The 23,091-nt window shown below is 39.2% G+C and overlaps 1 protein-coding gene and 1 long non-coding RNA gene across 3 annotated transcripts in view; one reads left to right on the forward strand and one right to left on the reverse strand.

Annotated features, from left to right (window-relative positions):
• Positions 1 to 12,211, forward strand: part of LOC132397902 (uncharacterized) — a 49,311-nt gene extending 37,100 nt beyond the window's left edge. Inside the window, exon 4 of the long non-coding RNA XR_009513475.1 lies at positions 11,879 to 12,211. This is a non-coding gene — a long non-coding RNA (uncharacterized LOC132397902). The remainder of the gene's footprint in view (positions 1 to 11,878) is intronic.
• Positions 1 to 23,091, reverse strand: part of atp11c (ATPase phospholipid transporting 11C) — a 208,025-nt gene that overhangs the window by 100,562 nt on the left and 84,372 nt on the right. For both annotated transcript variants that reach the window (XM_059976687.1, XM_059976686.1), the window contains exons 6-10: positions 20,131 to 20,259; positions 17,761 to 17,864; positions 4,155 to 4,205; positions 3,425 to 3,489; positions 1,514 to 1,595 (exon numbers count right to left, since the gene is read on the reverse strand). In XM_059976687.1, coding sequence (XP_059832670.1) covers positions 1,514 to 1,595; positions 3,425 to 3,489; positions 4,155 to 4,205; positions 17,761 to 17,864; positions 20,131 to 20,259 — 431 coding nt within the window. The remainder of the gene's footprint in view (positions 1 to 1,513; positions 1,596 to 3,424; positions 3,490 to 4,154; positions 4,206 to 17,760; positions 17,865 to 20,130; positions 20,260 to 23,091) is intronic.

A 23,091-nucleotide genomic window follows, 5' to 3' on the forward strand; every position in this document is an offset into this window, starting at 1 on the left:
TCATTCAGGGTCTTTACCCCAGAACTTTTCTCTCCTTCATTTCCAAATTTCTCTTATCTTTTCTCTTCAATTTTCATTAAAGTGCCAGTCTAAGACATATACATAGACAATAACTTGTAGGTAATTCTCAGCAACATTCTATAAACCTTTTAGTAAAAGCACCAACACAAAAGATCCAGAGCAACACACACACAAAATGCTGGACAAACTCAGGAGGTTCAGCAACGTCTACGGAAATGTAACATCAGCAACAGTCAATGTTGCAGTGGAGACACTTCTTCCAGGGGGAGGTGTAAGAAGGACTAGTTAGGTGATAAGTAAAGATGTGTGGGAAAGGTAAAGGATTGGAGGAGGAATCTAACAGGAGAGGAGAGTGGAGCATGGTAGAAAGGGAAAGAGGGGCACCAGAGCAAAAGGGGAGGCCAGTGACCGACATGTCAGATGCAGTGGAGGTGCTCGACAAATCAGTACCCCAACTTACATCATGTCTACTAATGTAGTGAAGAACGCATCCCAACAGATGACCTCAACAGATTCACAAATGAAGCGTTGCCCCCCCCAGGATAGACCTTCTGAAGCCCTGAATGGAGGTGAGCAACAGGTGTAGCATTCCTGTTGCTTACATAGATAAGTGCCAAGTGGAAGATTAGTGGGGAGGGTCAAATGGACAGGGGAATTACGGAGACTTATCCCTATGAAAAGTGGAACGTGGAGAGAGTTAAAGGTGTGTTTGGTGGGAGGATCCCATAGAAGATGGTAGTAGGTGTTGAGAATGATGTGTTGAATATGAAAACTCATAGGGTGAGGACAAGAGGAACTGTTGTCCTTGCCAGTGTTGTCCTCATTGTTAAGGTGGCAGGAAGATGGGATGATCGTGAATGAACAGGAAATGGAGGAGATGCAGGTGAGGGCAGCATCAATGGTGGTGCAAAGGAAATCCCGTTCTTCGAAGGAAGAGGATATCTTTGATGTTCTCATTAAAATTACTGCACAATAATTTTCAAAATGTGATATAAATTGATGTTGCAGCTTTGTACATCTTTTAATTTCCAATGACAGGTAATTTTACTGTGTTTCCAAAATAACTACCAAATTCATTTGTACTGATATATACAACTGGTTATAAATGCTCAGTCACAATACAGGTAACCTCCATGTTAAGGGGGGGTGGGGGGGGGGGGTTTGGTTAGCACTGCCTGTAAATTGTCTGTATTGTGATTTGCTCTACAGTGAGGCCACATCATCCCCATATGCCAATAAAGGAAAACTTAACATAAAAATTGACACACAAATTCTGTCAAAAATTTTTGGTAGTAATTTGTGAATTCTCCAAAGTGGAGTGTCCATGCTGTAATGGCAGCAGTTCGGAGATCACCGCACGTGCTAAATCTAAATCTCCAATTTCACTCAGGTTTAGCACAAATATGTTAACCTTTTCACCCAAAATTGTTAAGAATAAGAACTACAAAATTCCACAAAAAATATTTATAAATTGGAATGATAGAACAATTACTTCTCCACCACTGATCGTTTCTGCGATTTTCCTTGGTAGTTCAATGCCATTTTGGTTTCCATCCCAGTATATATAGACACACCTGCAATCCACATAACAGTGTTAACTATTCAGCACACACAAGCACAAACATTTACAATTTGAAAAGTGGCTTTATTTCATCTTGGTGTATGCAAGCTTTACACAATGAGCATAAAATAGCCTCAATATGAAGTGCCTCATTTTTAAAAATTGCATACAATTTGCATATACAGTGCCTATAAAAAGTATTTGCCGCTGCCACCACCCCCCCAAAGTTTTCATGTTTTATTGTTTTATAACACTGAATCACAGTGGATTTAATTTGGCTTTTTTTGACACTGATCAACAGAAAAAGACTCTTTCATGTCAAAGTGAAAACAGTTCTCTATGAAGTGATCTAAATTAATTACAAATATAAAAGACAAAATAATTGATTGCATGTACTCACCCCCTGCAAGTTAGTATTTAGTAGAAGCACCCTTGGCAGCAATTACAGCCTTGAGTCTGTGTGGATAGGTGTCTATCAGCTTTGCACATTTGGACATGCAATTTGTCTCTATTCTTCTTTACAAAACTGTTCAAACTTTGTCAGCCTGCATGGGGATTGTGAGTGAACAGCCCTTTTCAAGTCCAGCCACAAATTCTCAGCTGGATTGAGGTCTGAACTTTGATATGGCCACTTCAGGATATCAACTTTGTTGTTTTTAAGCCACTTCTGTGTAGCTTAGGCTTTATGCCTAAGCATTGTCTTGTTGAAAAACACGTCTTCTCCCAAGTCACAGTTTTCTTGCAGACTACTCAGGATTTCCCTGTATTTTGCTGCATTCATTCTACCCTCTACCTTCATAAGCCTTCCAGGGCCTGCTGCAGTGAAGCATCCTCACAGCATGAGCAGCCAACACCATGCTTCACCTTAGGGATTGTGTATTTTTGATGATGTGCGGTGTTTGGCTTATGCCAAACAGTGTTTAGTCTGATGGCCAAAAAGTTCAATTTTGGTTTCATCAGACCATAGAACCTTCTTCCAGCTGAGTTTCCCACAAGCCTTCTGGCAAACTCTAGCTGAGATTCCATGAGAGTTTTTTATTCCAACAGTGGCTTTTTTTTTGCCACTCTCCCATAAAGCTGTGACTGGTGAAGCACCCGGGCAACAGTTGCTGTATACAGTCTCTCCTATCTCAGCCATCTCATTAATTCCTCTAGAGTTGCTATTGATCTCTTGGTGGCCTCCCCCACAAGTCTCCTTATTGCAGCGTCACTCAGTTTTTGAGGATGGCCTGCTCTAGGCAGATTTTCAGCTGTGCCATAATAATTTCATTTCTTGATGATGGAGTTAGCTGCACTCCAAAGGATATTCAGTGACTTTGAAATTTTCTTGTATTCATCTCCTGACTTGTGCTTTTTAAATAACAGTTTTGCAGAGTTGCTTGGAGTGTTCTTTTGCCTTCATGATGTAGTTTTTGCCAGGATACTGACTCACCAGCAGTTGGACCTTCCAGATACAGGTGTATTTTTACTATAGTCAATTGAAACACCTTGACTGTACACTAGTGATCTCCATTTAACTAATTTTGTGACCTCTAAAACCAATTGGCTGCACCAATGATGATTATTAAAGGGGGTGAATACTTATGCAATCAATTACTTTGTATTTTATATCTGGAATTAATTTAGAACACTTTGTAAAGATCTGTTTACACTTTGACACAAAACAGCATTTTTCTGTTGATCAGTGTCCAAAAGTCAAATTAAATCCACTGTGCTTCAATGTTGTAAAATAAAATATTTTATTTTATTGGGGGTAGTTGAATATTTTTTTTAAAGGCACTGTAATTCTCTCCAGTGCTTCACACAATTACATTATTTCCTTAATAAGACATGTAAATTTACCATATATTTTGTCAGTGTTCTTCAAGGTGGCTCCCCTGAGTAATAGGTTCTCTGGACCTAATGATCTAAGATAAATAGATAAGCCTCAGTTTCAGATTTAAGGAAGACAACAAAATGAACAAACAGCTAGAACATTATTTGATCCGAATAAGAAATAAACTTTGGAAAGAGCCTCTGTATGTTAATCTGAAAACAATGTCTTCAACCAACCAACTTACTCAGTGTCAGTAGACATTTTAAACGAGTAACAGTTGTAAAAGAACACAAACAAAACAAAACCAATGGATCCCACAGGACAAAGGATGTGTGTTTTTGACGATGGGTTTTTTTTTGTAAGCAGACGAAATTTATCTGCACAAAAACTTCCAAATTAATATCAAAACCAAAGGATCCCACTAGGCAAAGTATCTGTGATTTTGATGGGAAATTTAATTAGATGAACTGTGGTCACCAAACAAAATCTACCCGCACGAGAAATGTTTAAAGTAATGTTGAACTGCATTAACATTAGTCAAGGAAAGTTCTTTAGATTGCACCATAAAAATTTCAAAGCTAACATTTGAAAAATGAGAATTGCCAAATTATTTGTTTAGATCAAGATTCTGTGCAACTTTTTATTTTTAAACGTAAGGCAATGCATTCATCCTGGCAACCTGGAAGATTTTATTTGATAGAGTTTTAAGTGCACAAGTATATAGTAACCATTCACATATTTACATAGAATATTTACCTTGCCACTGGCTCTTGTTTATCACTGAAAACGTGAATTCGTCCAACAAACCTGTAATCAAATTTTATGTTAGATTTTAACCCAAGAATTTGATTAATCAAACAAAAGCTAATTACCTCTCCCTGTGAGTAAAGGCAGATGATTTCCTGTATCAGTGACTGAGTCAGTCATTGAATTGACCTCATCTCTAGTTCCTACAGTTTGCAATGTACAATTAGCAAGAGTAAAAGCAGTTGGTGGTCAGCCACCAGTTTCACTGAACTGTAATCTTTTCAAAAGTGTTGCTTCCTCAGAATGTTTTTTGTTTATGATAGAGTGCTTGAAGCTGAACACATATATAATTTCAGGCTACTAGTATCACATAGGAATTTAGAGAAACAAAGAATTAACTTTTATTGAATATAATGTGTCTAATTACAAAATGGTGCTGACACTTTGCAATAGTTCAACAGCTAAAAATATTGTTGATGAGTTTTATTTGTACTGTGTCTGAGGCTTCTCATTTAAGTGTTCAACAATAATCAGCCAGCATCGATGGATTCCAGTTGCCCTGATACCACTTCTCCATGACTGCAAAGTCCTGTTGAAACCTTGCACCATGCTCATCACCGACAGCAGCAAAATTTGCAAGGAAGAAGTCTAAATGGGAATGCAAAAAATGAATCTTTTGGGACATGTTGCACTTCACACTTTTGTTTTTTTTATGCAAAGTGTGGTGAGTTCATGGAATGGGCTGCTGGCGCGGTGGTGGAGGTGGATACGACAGGGTCTTTTAAGAGGCTCCTGGACAGGCACATGGAGCTTAAAAAAATAGAGGGCTATGGGTAACCCTAGGTAATTTCTAAGGTAAATACATGTTCGGCACAGCATGTGGGCTGAAGAGCCTGTATTGTTCTGTAAGTTTTGTATGTTTAGTTAAATAGAAATTTTTCATAAGTTTTTAACTATTTTCATGAAAATTTGGCTAACTGATCCACTTAAGTGGGCCAAAATGTACGGGTCCCGATGTGCCCCAATTAACCGGAACCCACAAGTGCTAATTTTCTTTAAAAGTGGAAAGATTGCAGGTTCAAATAAAATAACACTTTGAGCAATATTGAGGGAAAGCTGACTGCAATGCTTTAGACATTGGCTGAACTGCACGTGTAAGATTTCATGACATGAAGCTCTAGCATCTTAGCCAGTATTTGTCCAAAGATCAATACTATCAAAAATATTTATTCATTCGTTTAACATTTACAAAGAGCTTGTCATGGCCAAATTCACTGCTATATTTAACTAAAAAGCAACAAATCATAAACTATAAAAATAGTGCAAAACCTGAAAGCAATTTTGGCTGTCAAGAATGTCATGGAAATTATGTAATCGCATAAACAGACACTAGTTTATGATTTCCATTCACTTTCACAGCAGTGAAAGCATGACCTTATAAACTTGCTTTTTTTCTTCCAATCACGTAACTGAGAAGAATGAATAGACCATTACTCCATTTCCCTACCCAGTGAGGGGTTCATTACTCAAAGTGACCACGGGTTTCATCCGGGTGCTCCGTCTTCCTCCCACAGTCCAAACATGTACAGGTTAGGGTTAGTAAGGTATGGACATGCAGCATGGCAACACATGCAGCTTGTTCCGAACAACCTCAAACTGTGTTGGTTGTTGACACAAATAACAGTTCACAGTATGTTTTGAGGTACATGTGACAAATAAAGCTAACCTTTATCTTTATGAATTTAAATATGTCCCACAATGAATTGAAGTTACATGCACTGAAGCTGAGAAGAATGTACATCTAAATGAAAAACAGAAAATGCTGGAAATGCTCAGTGTGTGAGCAAACTCTGTGGAAAGACAAACAGGTCACCGATCCTTTGCAGAAACAGTGTCTGATTTTCTCTCTCTAAATGTAATCCATAACATTGACTGCAGTTAAAAAACACCACTGGAATGTGTAGCTTTTCAGTTCCTCACATTATAAAACAGTGGATTCCAGTCAAATGTAGCAGCAGCTTATTTGGGACAACTCTTATAGAATAAAAACTAATCAAGAAAAGAGCCAGGATTTCCTTTGTTTATTTGGAACACTATCTTGCACTGGAGACTTTTGCCAAACAATTTCTAACTAGTGTCAGGCACCTATACTTGTGTGGCCATCATACACTACACTGTGCTTAGAGCAAAAGTCTCTAGCCATTTATCCATTTGGGCAGGTGGACGCCAATTCAAAAAGCAGCGATTTTTGATACATTTGTGTTTTATTTTGACTTTAGAATATTTAAGATCCTTGCCAAGATGCTACCATTAGCCAAAACATTACCCTGTCTGCACTGAATTTGTTCATTCACACTCAAAAGGACAGGGCAGCATACAATAGTACATTGATGAACTATTAGGAACTAATACAGTTTTACAATACCGTAGTAATATTTATAGTGTTCTAATTTGTTCTGTACTTCATTTAAATACATAATTTGTTACTCATTTAAACAGTAGTTTAACTCTTTTATAACTTTTAACCTATTTCCATGAAACTTCAGCTAATTGTAACAGTCACTTAATTGGGCCACAATGTACTGGTCCCAATGTGTTCAAATTAATCAGAATCCACTGTACAGGGCTTCTCCAGATGCTCTGGAGGGAAATGTATCAAGGTATCAGCTCACATAACAAATCCTAGATTTAACAGACAACCAGAGAAAGTATTTGATTCCTGCCAACCACTCCGCTCATGTACAGTTAAATGGGTGGCACATTTAATCAACAGCTGCTTCATGGTTCTGGTGACCTTGGTTCATTTCAAACCTCTGATGCCGTGTGTCTGTTTCAGAAGGCTTGAAAATTGCAAATGTCACTCCACTCTTCAAGAACGGAGAGAGACAGAAGAAAGGAAACTATAGGCCAGTTAGTCTGACTTCAGAAGATGTTGGAGCTGATTAAGGATGAGGTCTCAGCATACTTGGAGGCACATGATAAAATAAGCCATAGCCAGCATAGTTTCCTCAAGGGAGAATCTTGCCTAAAATATGTGTTGGAATTCTTTGAAGAAAGAACAAGCAGGATAGACAAAGGAGAATTGGTTGATGTTGTGTACTTTGATTTTCAGAGGCCTTTAACAAGGTGTCACACGAGGCTGCTTAACAAACTACAAGCTCATGGTATTACAAGAAAGATTCTAGCATGGATAAAACAGTGGTTGATTGGCAGGAGGCAAAGAGTGGGAATAAAGGGAGCCTTTTCTAGTTGGCTGTCGGTGACTAGTAGTGTTCCACAAGGGTCAGTGTTGGGACATATTTCTTTTATATTATATGTCAATGATTTGCATGATGGAATTGTTGGCTTTATTGCAAAGTTTGCAGCTAATATGAAGGTAGGTGGAAGGGCAGGTAGTTCAGAAAATGTAGAAAGGCTACAGAAGGACTTAGACAGTTTGGGAGTATGGGAAAGAAATGGCTTATTGGCATCTGTGTCGGGAAGTGTATGGTCATGCACTTTGGTAGAAGAAATGGAAGGGTTGATTATTTTCTAAATGAAGAGGCTTACAAATATGATTCCAGGATTGAATGGCTTGTCATATGAAGATAATTTAATGGTTCTGGGCCTTTTAGAATGGAGATGAGGAGGAATTTCTTTAGTCAGAGAGTGAGGTATCTATGGAATTCTTTGCCACATGCAGCTGTGGAGGTCAAGTCTTTATGTACATTTAAGAGAGAGGTTGATAAGATTCTTGATTGGTCAAGGCATGAAAGGATACGGGAAGAAGCCAGGAGATTGGGGCTGAGAGGAAAATTGGATCAGCCATGATGAAATGGCAGCACAGAGTTGATGAGCCCAATGGCCTACCTCTATTCCGACATCTTATGGTCTTTCTGAGAGCATATGCAATTCCCTTGGGTGCTCTACTTTCCTCCCAAATCTTGAAGACATGCAAGTTGTTAGGTTAATTGGTCACTAAATTACGCCACTGAGAAGGGAAAAGGGTGGGCACGTCTGGAAAGTTTCTTGGCTCAAATGATTGAAATTCAGATGTTCTAAGTAAATATATTACAAAGTACACATGTGTCACCTTATCTTGGTGGGCTTTTACAGTAGAACAGAAATACAATAGAATCAAACAAAAAACCATACAAATCATTGTGCAAAAGAAAATTATTTTAAATAACATCATTTTGTTGAAATGGTGGATTTTGATAAATGCCTGCGTCATTTAGACTGAAAAGTAGAGGGAGATAACTAATAAACAGCAGATATTCTACTGCATTAGACTCTAGCCTGGTGCACCTGCAATTGCAAGTCAAATTAAGCAGGCCTGTGTGCTCAATCAATACAACAGGCAGAAGCCAGTGTTTGTCTGGGGTTAAGAACAAATATTAATTTGCCATTCATGGCAAGAAAATCACATTGTACAATATAAAGAGCACTCTTACACAATTCTTGATTATGCGCCATAAAAAAACGTATTCTAATTAAGTGAATAACATTAATTGACATTCCCAGAGAAAATAAAAACTAATAGGGCCAGAAGTGCATTAAAAATGCAGGGAGCTGTCTTCAGAATTAGGTTAGTAAGGTTGTTAAAGGAGATGACTTGAGCGCACTACAAACAGAATCAGGTGTTATTATCGACAGCATGATGTGAAATTTGTTAACTTAGCAGCAGCAGTTCAATGCAATATAATCTAGCAGAGAGAGAAAAAATGATTATAAATAAAACATATTAATAAATAAATAAGTAGATCAATTACATATATTGCATAGATTTTTTAAAATGTGCAAAAACAGAAATACTGTTCATTGTGTCCAAAGCTTCAAACTCCATTTAAGAATCGGATGGCAGAGGGAAAGAAGCTGTTCTTGAACCGCTGAGTGTGTGCCTTTAGGCTTCTGTATCTCCTACCTGATAGTAACAGTGAGAAAAGGGTACGCCCTGGGTGCTGGAGGTCCTTTATAACAGACACTGTCTTTCTGAGATACCGTTCCCTAAAGATGTCCTGGGTACTTTGTAGGCTAGTGCCCAAGATGGAGCTGACATACACTAACAGCAACCCAGTTAGTCCAATTTTTCAGTTTTCCCCTGCAACTATGTCATTTACTCAGCTTTCCACACATCTCTCCTTTGAAAGTGATGATTTAATCTGCTTCCACCACCTTTTTGGGACGTGTTTTCCAGATCATGACTGCTCTCCTAGTGATAACTTATGGATGGCATGCATCATTCTGTGTCAATCACTATGCTAGTGGCCCTTGATCTTCCTAAAAATAGGGACAAGCTTCTCCTTTTCTTTAATTGTCAATTCAGACTTTGATCATTTAAAGGACTTATCAAATCCCCTCTCAGCTCTCCCTGATATATTGAAAGTGATGCCAGGTTATCCAGCTTGTCTGTAAGAAAAATATAGTTTTATTTGTCACATGTCAATGTCATGATAATCAGTGGGGATTTTAATATGAAGGTGGATTGGGAAAAGCAGGCCAGTACTGGGCCTCGAGAGAGAATTTGTAGAATGTCTAAGGGATGGCTTTTTAGAACAGCTTGTTGTTGAACCCACTAGGGGATAGGCTGTGCTGGATTGGGTGTTGTGCAATGATCCAGGGGTGATAAGAGAGCTTAAGGTTAAGGAACCCTTGGGGTATTGTGATCACAATATGATCATGTTCACTTTGAAATTTGAGAAGGAGAAACTAAATTCCAATGTGTCGGTATTTCAGTGGAATAAAGGAAATTACAGTGGCATGAGAGAGGAACTGGCCAAGGTCGATTGGAGAGAGAAACTGGAGGGGGTGAAGTACAGGGAAACATTGTTCTTGTAATTGTATAGCATCCAGAATAGTCCACATCAGAAGCAAGACAATGTAATTATTATCTCCACATACTAGAGCTTGTTTTATACAGTACAAGTAAAATAATATGCAAATTCCATTTTGACTCCCTTTGAATGGTTCTAAAAAATAGTCTGTATTCAAAGGAATTTATTAGAAATGATTTTATTGAAACAAGAAATTCTGATGGCTTGATCAAGTAATATTGAGGCACCATTTCTTAAGGCTAAAGTGTACTCTGGTCATCTGTAATACAGAACTAAGATGACAAAAAATTCTTTACTTGGAGGTGAGATAGGAAGTAGTCAACAGGGTGTAAACTTTTAGAATTCTTTACTCATTGACATTCAGTTATTGAATATATTCAAGATGGTTGAGGTTGGATTGGAGAAATCATGAAGGAAAATATACTTGCCATAAGAATTAGGCGTAATCTTACTCAAGTGTGGAGCAGGCTTAGGGTCTGATGTCCAAATACGCTCTTGTGCTATTCAGCAGCTTGCTAAGTCAATATTCAACATGATCGATATGTCACAGGTACAGGGTGTCACAAAGAGATCTTTTGGCACTTTGGCCTTCATAAATCAGAGTACTGACTACAGTAGTTGTGAAGTTATGGTAAAGATGGTGAGGCCAAATTTGGAGTACAGGTGTCCCCCGCTTTACACCACTTCGCTTTTACAAAAGACCTACATTAGTAACCTGTTTTCGCATTACAAAGAGGATTTCCACTTTTACGAAAATAGATAGGGTAAATGCAGGTTTTTTCCATTGAAGTTTGTTGGGACCACAACTAGAGGCTATAGGATTGGGGTGAAATGTGAAATATTCAAGGAAAATGAGAGGCAACTTCACTCAAACTGTGGTGATAATGTGGAACAAGCTGCTGCAAAAGTGGTCGATTTTAACATTTAAAGAGAAGTTTGGCTAGGTTCACGGATGGGAGGGGTTATAGAGTACTATGGTCTGGGTGCAGGTTGAAGGAATTAGGCAGAGTAACAACCTGGCACAGGTTTGTCATCAGTGGTCATGTAACCAGGATTGTAATATGCACCAACTGCTAATACAACTATCTACCACCTGCTCCCATGGCTTCACATTACCCTGATCATCGGGGGACTGGGGGCAAATCAGGTACTACCCTTGTCCAAGGGTGACCTACAGGCCAGCAGAAGAAAGGATTGTCTTACACCTCCTTTGTTAGAGAAGTATCTCTACCCTGCCACCCGGAGATTGATCTCAGAGTAGGGAAAAAGAATGGCAGACACCATGGGCCTAGGGCCTGTATTGTGCTGTAGTGTTCTATGTTCTATCTTAGAGGATCCTCCATAAAAGCAAAATTAAAAATTAAATACAAATCACAGTGAAGAGCTTCTGATAATTAAACTCTGGCAGAGTAAAATTATTAAAAGGGTGGGTAACCACCGACCAACAAAGTAAAGCGGCTCTCAAAGAGGAAAGTAAAAGACAACTGTAGTGGGGGGAAGAGGTGCGTCGCACTAGTAGACACTTACCCCTTGCTGAGAATTGGTGTGGTCTCTATTCATAAACTTAAATTGAAGTTGAAGTTTAAGGTTAATTATCATTCAACCATAAATGAATACAGAGTGTTCCTCTGGGGCTTTTTTGTAGTATTGGATAATAGAATATGTAAATAATTTAGCAGGTCACTAATACATATATTATCAGCAATCACACAGTTAAAGTTGCATTAGGCTAAAATAAAAAGCTTTTATTGCTGTTGACAGCGGCTCCCTTTCAGGAGCACTTTAATCGTTTAATTACATTGTACTGATGGATACATTTCTAAAGAACTTCTCTGTAAAGATATCTTGAGGCAGTGAATAGGTATAAATAAAATCATGCTTGATGTTCAGCTACTCACTTCATACAATTTTCTGTTAAAGGTGTGTGGGAGGGAGCAGAGGTGTGGCAGGCACACTGGAGTTCATGCTGAGTTGGGGCTGGCCCCTGCTCTCAGTGCTGCTCGGTGGAAGACAAGTTGGATTGTGTTTGTTGGCACAAGCGCAAGATGATCAGACTGCCTTGGGCCTGCTCTTGCCGACACCATCTTGCTCCATCAATCTACATAACACGACATTCAGAGACTTGAGCTTTTTCTTGTGTTTACTGCTAACTTATAAGTGCTCTAAGTGTCTTGTGGCATGTGTGACCATTGGTAATGTCTTTTCTACCTTGACCCCAGAGGAACACTATCTTGTTTGGCTGTATTCATGGATAATCATGTATGGTTGAACTATAAATAAACCTGAAATTATATCAGAATTTGAGATATGAGTTATTATTATCAAGATTTATGGGTCAATAATTTTTATGATGGGTGCTAAGTAAATAAAATTCAGCAAGTATAGTAACAAAACTAAAGTACCCTCGGTGGCCACTTTATTAGATATACCTGCTTGCTAATGAAATAACTAATCAACCAATCGTGTGGGAGCAACTTAATGGATAGAAAAATGCAGTTATGCTCATGGGGGTTGAGTTATCGTTCAGCCAAAGATCAGAATGAGAGAGAAATGAGATCCAAGTGCAAAAAGGAACCCCTGAATGCACATGTTGAACCTTGAAGTGGATGAGCTGGAGCAGCAGAAGACCATGAACATACATTCAGTGGCCTCTTTATTTGGTACAGGAGGAAATAATGAAGTGCCACTGAGGATATTTTAGTCACATAATTTGGCATCTTACTGTTAATTTACTTGATGCCTTATACTATCAATATCTGACACAATTTTAAGCAGATTGTGTCTAATTTTCTTACAGGAAAAAGCAGCCATGTTCATAATAACAGAAATGATAGAACTTCACTGGAGCTATGGCTGGCCATCAAAATTCCTCCGAAGGAGGTTATGATTTTTCATTAAGTGACTGTAATCTGCAATGACTTGCAGACAATTACTGATGTCATCAGCTTCTGAAAGCTTCATACTTTTTACCACTGATTTCACTAACTTTAGGAGAATCTACCTGTTAGGAGCTTTAACATGTTTATAGCCAGATTCTGACCCCAAATCATTTCCAATGTTTTGATGCTTTATTTCCACTTTAGTAACAACTACTTTTGCCCTGCCTCACCCCACCTGCTGCTGAAGCACCCCCATCTACAAAATTAACTTCTTTCATGCTTTCTTAGTCAGTCTAGAAACTAGAACCATCCACTACTTTGTTAGCCATATCCCAAGCTATACCATCACCTTTCTCAGCCATCACCAGTGTTTGTAACAATGGCTCAGGTGCACCAATTCCTTAATTCTTAGTTATCACATTCATCCAGAGTCTTTCAAGCATGTTAGGACTTTCAAGGTTATAATCTTCAGACAAAGTTTTCTTTCTTTCAACTATGGCCTCCTGTATAATAGGCACCACATGGGGGAGTCTGCTTTTGGAGTTCAATCCGGCATCCTCTGTAAGGAGTTGTACATCTTCCCTGTGGAATGTTTGGGCTTCCTCCAGGTGCCTGTTTCCTCACAAAGCCCAAAGGTGTACTAGTTAGTAGGTCATTGTAAATTGTCCCATGATTAGGCTAGGGTTAAATTGGTGGACTACTGGCAGTGCAGCTGAAAGGCCAGAAGAGCTTATTCTTCACCGTGTCTCTAAATACAAAGAAAATAAGGTATCTTTCAATATCTTCCCCTCACCATTCCTATCAGAGCCATTGAACTATTTCAGCTCCAGGCTGTGAACTCTTTTCCAAGAGCTACTTTGATTTTATAATCCTGATTATACAGATGTCCAAATGCCATCCTAGTTCAGATGCTGGAGGAACTCAGCAGATTAGGCATCATTTATGGAAGGAACCAGATAGGCGATATGTCAGGCTGAGACTTTTCATCGGGGTAGGAAGTGCTTTGAGCTGTTTTCTTACCCAAGACCAACTATATAAAAGCAAGTTGGTGCAAATGAGAAGTGTCTTGTCCCAAGACCAGTTCATTTTCTAAACCTAATTCCACAGTTCATGGGATGACAAAATATACAACAATTTACTATATGCAGCCAAAGGGTTACCTATTGCATTATAAATTACTTTTATTGGCATTACTTCATGAGATTAACAGCATTGTATAGTATTTCTATAGTTTACAAAACTGTGTTTGCTAATCTAACAACAATTCCTTAGTGCTTTGATTTCCCACTGTTACTTCTTCTTCACATTTGGATCAACTTTATTCACCATTTTCATTTTCATGTATTAGGAATTTGCTGTGGTGCATTGGTGCAACATTCAACAAAGAACAATATTCAACAATGATAAAGTATTACAGAATATAAAATAATACTGTAAGAGGTTAAAGAACAGATATGGAATAAAATGTGCATAAATACATAAATATCAGCATGTATTTACAATGTAAACAGCATTATAAAAAGTGGTTCAAAGTTTACAGTGCAATGCAGACAGGGGTAATAGATAGAAGGGATAGGTGAGACAACTACAATGGCTGATCAGATTAACTGCTTTGAGGAAGAAACATTTAAGAGGGTGTGAACTTTTTGTTTTAACAGCCCTCTAGCACTTTCCAAAAGGGAACTTTCCGACAATGCAGCTTGCAGGGTGGGTAGTGTCTACGAAGAATTTTTCGGTCCACTTCTTTGTCACAGTCAAATACAAATCCTGCTTTGAAGGTAGCCTACAGCCAATAATCTACCATTCTTTAGGTTGGTGGAAACAGTACATCAGATTTCTACTACTTCGCATGGAGAAGGGTCTTCTGATTCTGCTGCTGTGTAGCTGCCTTCTTGACTTTCCTCTCAAGAAGGATCAAGCACATATATGTTACCCATCTGAATGCCCCTGTCATCTTCTCCCAGCACCCTACAGTTCCCAACTCATGAATACACTCTCATCTTGCACTGGTTAATTTTCATCTTTTATTGTTGCTCTTTCACATATTTCTATTAGGGTGGCAGGGTTGAAATACAGCTCTAGCAAAGGAAGTGTAAGGCGCTCCTTCCTTCCACAAGCCTGCAGGTCAATCATGGGCAAGGGAGAGCACCTACTTAGCCACCCCCTCCCCCCAATCAGGGTCATGTGAAGCCACAGGAGCAGGTGGTGGATGGTCATATGAGCCACTGTTGCATATCACAGGTCCTGGTTACGCAACCACTGACACCAGGCAGATAGTCTCTGAAGAGTATTGTTAATGGCTGGGGTCACCTATCTTGTAAAGACACTACCCAGAAGAAGGCAATGGCAAACCACATCTGTAGAAACAATCATGGTCGCAGATAGACGGCACATACAACACGGCACATAACGAATGAACGATACGACTGCTTGCTTTATTATAATAGTGCTAGTAACATTATACTGCCTTACATTAACATGCATCTAGTGTTTTATGTTGAACTCTCAAACTTCTGGTCATTATTTTGTGACTGTATGTGCTGATTCGTAACTGTATGCACTATGTGTGACTACAGTTGGCCCTCCTTATCTGCGAGGGATTGATTCCGGGACCCTCCACGGATACCAAAAAATTCAGGTGCTCAGGCTGGTGGACTTTAGGACCCGGTGGAGTTCGGGACCTGCCACCTGCAGTGTTTCTGTTCCGGAAAATGATCACGACTGAAAATAAAGTGGGAATATTAAAGCGATTGGAAAGAGGTGAAACACCATCGGTCATTGGAAAAGCAAAAGTCGGGATAAAGTGAGAATAATGGAGCATGTGAAGGCCCTGCCCCGATGAAAGCTACAATTATTATTAAGCAACGCAGTGGTTTAATTATTGAAATACATACGCTTCTTAAGTGTTTTATATGCATAGAAAGGTAAAATATATACTATAAACTAAGACAAATGTTTGACGAACTGATGCTAAATAATACCAGATGTACTTGTTCTGACTTACAGAACTTCCGGTTTCTTTTTCGATTCCCGATCCACAGTAACCTATGCACATTCTCCCGTATACTTTAAATCATCACTAGATTACTTATAATACCTGATACAATATAAATGCTATGTAAATAGTTGTTATACTGCATTGTTTAGGGAATAATGACAAGAAATAAAGTCTGTACATGCTCAAACAACAAGTGCTGGAGAGAGAACTTCCGGGTTTTCCTGATCCGCGGTTGGTTGAATCCGCACATGTGGAACCCGTGGATAAGGAGGGTCAACTGTATATGTACTATGTTTTGCACTTGGCTGCAGAAGAATAATGTTTCTTTTATCTGTCTATACATGTATAGCTGAATGACAATAAACTTGTCTGTAAATCATACTCAAATCTAAGTCACTCATTTTATCCATCAAATGTTTTTAGTCTCATCTTTAAGGAATACAAGTAAAACAAAAGCATCTCAACCTCTGACAACTAAACTATCAATTATAAATGACATTTCAATGACAAACTTTGGCATCCTCTTCAGGGATGATGCCTAGGCACATTTAGTCCAGTGGTATTTATACCCTGCATTCTGTTCTTCCTGATTGGTTAGTCCTCATCCAATTAGGTTTCTGCTCTCCCACCTTGTTTACAATCAAATTCCAGTTCTTACTTGGAGTAAGACCTTTGTCTTTGTTAAGATTCTTTTCCTTTAGTTATATTTCAATGGCTTTATTTACCAGGTGGTCCCAAAAGCCACTGGCACGGCACAGGTAGTTGAGTGCCATCAAAGTCAATTCTATGGCTGGTGCCACTGTTCTGCTACCGCCGGATGTCCCGGATAACCCTAATGGACACTGTGCTCCTTGATATGGTTTCCCTTCTGACAGATATACACTGCTCTGCTTTTACAGGGAATCTTGTAAACGCCAGCCAACCTGACCTGCATAAGCTGTGACCTGAGCTTCCATATGGGTGTGCCGTGCCAGTGGCTTCTGGGACCGCCTAGTAAAGAAAGCTCTTGAAATAAAACTAGATAAAAAGAATTTTAACAAAGATGAAGGTCTCACTCCAAGAAAGAACTGGAATTCGATTGTAAACAAAGGAGAGAGCAGAAACCTGACTGGATGATGACTAACCTTATCAGGAGAGATGGATTACAGGGATATAATACCACCAGACTAGACATAGTTGGGCATCATCCCTGAAAAAGATGGCTGTATTCTGAACAGACTCAGAGACCACTCCTTCCCAAACACATTAGCCTTGATATGGATTTTAAGAGAAAGGAGCTGAATTAGGCCATTTGGCCCATCAAGTCTGCTTTGCCATTCCACCTTGGCTGATTTATTGTCCTTCTAATCACTATTCTCCTGCCTTCTCCCCGTAACCTTTGATGCTCTAACGAATCAAGAACCTATCAACCTCTGCTTTAAACATATCCAATGACTTGGCCTCCACAGCTGACCGTGGCAATGAATTCTGCACATTCACCACCCTCTGGCTAAAGAAATTCCTCCTCATCTCTTCTAAATCTAAGTCCCTGTATTCTGAGGTTGTACCGTCTGGTTCTAAAGTACCACACAATAGGAAGCATTGTCTATTGCACTCTATCTAGACCTTCCAACATTCAATAGGTTTCAATGAGAATTCCACCCCCCCCCCGTCATTTTTCTAGCAAGTACAGGCCCAGAGCAGTCAAACATTTCTCATACGTTTACCCTTGCATTCCCAGAATCATCCTCATGAACCTCCTCTGGACTATCTCCAGTGTCAGCACACCTTTTCTTGGAGAAGGAGCCTAAAAGTGTTCACAATATTCCAAAAGTAGTCTATTTTTCACCTGTGCTCTGCACCCACCCAGGCCACACGTTCCTGAGGTGATGAATAAAATTGAAAACTGAGTTCAGAATAGATCAGGCAGGTGTAAAATAACTTACTTGTAAAGGTCAGGCTGAGGCTGTTCACAATCTATTGTGGCAATCAAAGAATCTACTTCCACGTCTGTACGGAATGCACTGGTGTCCGGCACAGTAAAATATGTCTGGTGAAGAAATTTTTATAGTAGTTAATATGTAAAGTAATATTTTAAAAAAAAACTAAACAAGTTGAAAGACAAAGTAACACACAAAAATTGCTGAAGAAACTCATCAGTACTGATGGAAGGGTCTCAGCCTGAAATGCCAACTGCTTACTCTTTACTCTTACTCTCAGCTGGCCTGCTGAGTCACTCCAACATTTTTTATGAGTTGCTTTGGATTTCCAGCATCTACAGATTTTCTCATGTTTTTGAAGTTGAAAGACAATTTAACGCCAAGTGTTCAAAACTTGGAAGCTATACACCTGGTTTAAAAAAAACAATCAAGACTATAGTTATCAAGCATATCTCTAGTTTTGGGAACAACCACTTAACAACTAGTCTGTTCCAGGGTGTGTGTGTCAAGTAAATCTAATAGCAAACATACTGAGCAAATGGTTCAACGTTAAAGATAATTCCACAAATGTATTGATTTTAGAGATACAGTGCGAAACAGGTCCGTCCAGCCCACTAAACCACACTAACCAGCTACCTACCGATTTAACCCTTGCCTAATCACAGGACAATTTACAATGACCAATTAACCTTCTAACCAATATGTCTTTGGACTGTGGGAGGAAACTGAAGCACTCAGAAGAAACCCGCATACACGTGGGAAGAACCTATGAGCTTTCTTACAGAAGATGCCGAATTGAACTCCTCTCTAGCTGTAATAATGTCAAGCTGACCACTAGGCTACCATGGGGGCCCCAAATATCAATTTCCATGGAGACCTTAATTTAGCAAAATGATTCAGTAACTTCACAGATCTATTTCAGCCCAACAACAAAACACTAAGAGGAATAGATAGAGTGGACAGCCAGCGCCTCTTCCCCAGGGCACCACTGCTCAATACAAGAGGACATGGCTTTAAGGTAAGGGGAGGAAAGTTCAAGGGGGATATTAGAGGAAGGTTTTTTTTACTCAGAGAATGGTTGGTGTGTGGAATACACTGCCTGAGTCAGTGGTGGAGGCAGATACACTAGTGAAGTTTAAAAGACTACTAGACAGGTATATGGAGGAATTTAAGGTGGAGGGTTATATGGGAGACAGGGTTTAAGGGTCGGCACAACATTCCGAATGGTCTGTACTGTGTTGTATTGTTCTATGTTCTATTATTGGGGTACTAAAATATTATATGGGAGGACGTCGATAATTATACATGGTAACATGCACAAAATACTGGAGGAACTCAGCAAGTCAGACAGCATCTATAGAAATTAATAAACTGGTGATGTTTCAAGTAGAGACCTTCCATCAAATGCCTGCCTTAATTATACATAGTAGATTGCCAAGTATCGCGTAACTTTGCTACAAAGTGACATTTCTGGCACGAGTGCTTATTTCATCACCTTCATAAAATGAAAGGCAATGCAAGACTAAATAACAAAAATCTGCAGCCTACAATTCACTGGGTTGAAATTACATGTGGGACTTAATTTATGAAATTTCAGACAATTACTGGCTTCGAAACTAACAATCATGTACACCACAAATGATATGCTTGCATATCAAGAAGAAATTATTTTGTTGCATCTTTTCAAAATATGCCAACGAAAGCAAGACTTGGGAGTCAAGCTATCTTCTGATATGTCCTTAACTTTTTATTTTAAATGGTTAATTTTCCATTGGAGTATTATTTGCAAGCAAAATAAGCACTGCACACTACACATCCAGGAATGAAAAGGTTAAAATATAAGGAGTGCCCGATGGCTCTGGGCCAGATTTGTAGGGTTCAGAAGAAAGAGGGAAGATTTCATTGAAACCTATTGAATATTGAAAGGCCTAGATAAAATGGATGTGGAGAGGATGTTTCAGATAGTGGGGAAATCTAGGAGCAGAGGGCACAACCACAGAGTAGAAGAACATTCATTTAGAAAAGGAATGAGCAGGAATTTCTTCAGCCAGAGGGTAGTGAATCTGTGGAACTCATTGCCACAGGCAGCTGTGGAAGCAAAGTCATAGGGTATATTTAAAGTGGAGGCTGATAGGTGCTTAATTAGTAAGGGTGTCAAAGTTTATAGGGCAGAATGGCATTGAGAGGAATGATAAATCAGCAATGATGGAATGGCGGAACAAAGTCGATGGGCTGAATGCTGCTCCTAAGCTTAGACTCTTACAATTCTACAACATTAAAATTATTGCAGAACCTCAAGCGTCTTCATTCATCTTAAACAGAATAAAGACAGACGATTCAGACTCCAGAATACCTGTATCAATGGATGTGCTTTACCTTTTGGCTTGACTCTCCATCAAGACTAGCAGTGGTAACATAGCATGTACCATCATCCCTGCTTGAAGACAGAAGGATAAGGTCACACGGAAACGTCTCATCCTCCCTCACGCATACAATATCTCCAACCTAAAGAGAAGTGAAAAGATAGTTTTGTTTTAAGCCCACAGACATTAATTTAATTAGTTCCAACACAACTCGAGTGTTAGCTGAACTTCCATGCAACCACCACTACCTTATCATTTCCTGTCAGTCACCTTATGTACAGACACTCCTGTACCTGCTGACACTTTATGGACATACAATGTATATAAGCTATCATATGTATTTATACATATTGCATTTTTTAAATTATTGTGTTTTTATCTTATTATGATTTTTCTGTGTTCCATTGGATCCAGAATAACAACTGTTTCACTCTTCTTTACACTTGTGTACTAGAAATTACATTGTGAATGTACTGTATATGCTAGACTTCCAGAAACAACTTGTGATTGAAATAGGATCACAATGCCTCCTGATGACAATTATGAGGTTACACAATGTACAAGTTGAGATCAACACTGTTCATTTTCTTGCCTCAGAAGTTCAATTACCCACAAAACACTGCTCAAATAGGTGACCAACACAAGTTGATAATAAACAGAAGAGATCATGCAGATGCTGAAAATCCAGAGGAACACACACAAAATACTGGCACTCAGCAGGTCAGGCAGCATCTATGAAAATGAATAAACAGTTGACTTTTCAGGCACAGACTCTTCATCAGAAGTGGAAAAAAAGGGGGAAGATGTCAAAATAAGAAGATGGGGGCAGCAGGAGGAGGATAAACTAGAAGGTGATAAGTGAAGCCAGGAGGGTGGTGGAGGGGGAATAAAGTTCGAAGCTGGGAAGTGATAGGTGGAAGGGAAAAGGGCTGGAGAAGAAGGAATCTGATAGGAGAGGAGTGGACTATGAAAGAAAGGGAAAGAGGTTTACCAGGGGTAGGTATAGGCAGGTGAGGAAAAGAGGTAAGGGAGGGGCCAGAGTGGGAAATAGAAAAGGGAAGGGTGGAGAGGGAAAAATTACCAGAAGTCGGAGAAATTGAAGTTCCTGCCATCATGTTTGAGGCTCCTAGACAGAATATGAGGTGTTGCTCCTACGACCTGAGGGTGGCCTCATCACGGCAGAAGAGGAGGCCATAGACCAACATGTTGGACCAGGAATGGGGATTAGACTTGAAATACTTGGCCACTGGGAATTTCCACTTTTTGTGGAAGGAGCTGAGGTGCTCAAAAATTGATTGTAACTGATTTTAGCTCTCAAGGTATCAATCAAGATTCTTTACTCTGCAGCATACTAATTATACATATTTTCATCTATAAGCAATCTACCGTATTAATTGCACCTTCCAGAGGGGAATGTTGAGGGAATTCATTTCAGCACTGCTGCAAGTCACAGAGCAACTTGTTTAGCACCAAAAATGCAGGTAGCAGCCACTACTACGAGCACCCTGATTCACCGTTGTTGCCTTTGACATTGGTGGCTCTGATCTTTCCAAGTACTTTGGATTGGCTTATTCATGGCACATATTAACTTCAGCCTTCCAGGGAAGCTTGACCCACTGCAATTCGCCTACTGCTGAAAAAAGTCCACAGCAGACACCATCACTCTGTTTCTGCAGCCATCTCTGAAACATCCAGACACTAAAGACATCAATGTTTATTGGCAACACTCACAAAATGCTGGAGGAACTCAGCAGGTCAAGCAGCATCTATGGAAAACAGTAAACAGTTGACGTTTCAAGCTGAGACCCTTTATCAGGACAGTCCAGATGTGTGTGTGTTACTTTGGATTTCCAGCATCTCCAGATTTTCTAATGTTTATTGGCTACAGCTCTGCCTTCAGTACTACAAGACGAAGCAAACACATTTCAAAACTCCTTAACCTGGGTCTCCACACACCTTCCTTAGCAACTGGACATTTGACTTCTTGACTAACACTAATGATGACTTTATTTATAGAGCATTTTTCATGCAGATGATGTAGTTCAAAGTGCTTTACAATGGGATAAAAGAGCAAACAAGAAAATAAAAACATAAACATGAAAATAAAAGACAAAAAGATGTTAGTTAAAAGCAAGGATAAGTACAGCAAGTTTTAAGCTGGCATTTAAAATTTGTTTAAAATTTAGATAGTTGTAATTTAACAAACCAGTGGAAGAAGACCTGAGAGCTTGAGCAGGATTATAAAGTGAAAATGAGTCAGGAAGGGTAAGTTGAAGGAACAAGTACGAATCCTCATAGAGGGATCAGAAGTGGAGAGAGTGAGCAGCTTCAAGTTCCTGGGTATCAAGATCTCTAATGATCTAACCTGGTCTCACCACATTGATGTTGTCATAAAGAAGGCAAGACAGCAGCTATACTTTATTAGGAGCTTGAAGTGATTTGGCATATCAACAAATACACTCAATAACTTCTATAGTTGTACCATGGAGAGCATTCTGACAGGCTGCATCACTGTCTGGTACGGAGGGGCTACTGCACAGGAATGAAAAAAGCTGCAGAGGGTTGTAAATCTAGTCAGCTCCATCTTGGGCAGCAGCCTACAAAGTACCCAAGACATCTTTAGGAAGCGGTGTCTCAGAAAGGCAGAGTCCATTATTAAAGACCTCCAGTACCCAGGGCATGCCCTTTTCTCACTGTTTGCATCAGGTAGGAGATACAGAAGTCTGAAGGCACACACTCAGTGATTCAGAAAAAGCTTCTTCCCCTCTGCCATCCAATTTCTAAATGAACTTTGAAGCTTTGGACACTACCTCACTTTTTTAATATACAATATTTCTGTTTTTGTACATTTTTAATAATCTATTATTATTAAAATGTAATTGATTTACTTGCTTATTTATTGTTTTATTTTATTATTTTTTCTCTCTCTGCTAGATTATGTATTGCATTAAACATTGCTGCTAGGTTAACAAAT

This window comes from Hypanus sabinus, chromosome 8 (genome assembly GCF_030144855.1).
Source record: "Hypanus sabinus isolate sHypSab1 chromosome 8, sHypSab1.hap1, whole genome shotgun sequence".
Classification (NCBI taxonomy): domain Eukaryota; kingdom Metazoa; phylum Chordata; class Chondrichthyes; order Myliobatiformes; family Dasyatidae; genus Hypanus; species Hypanus sabinus.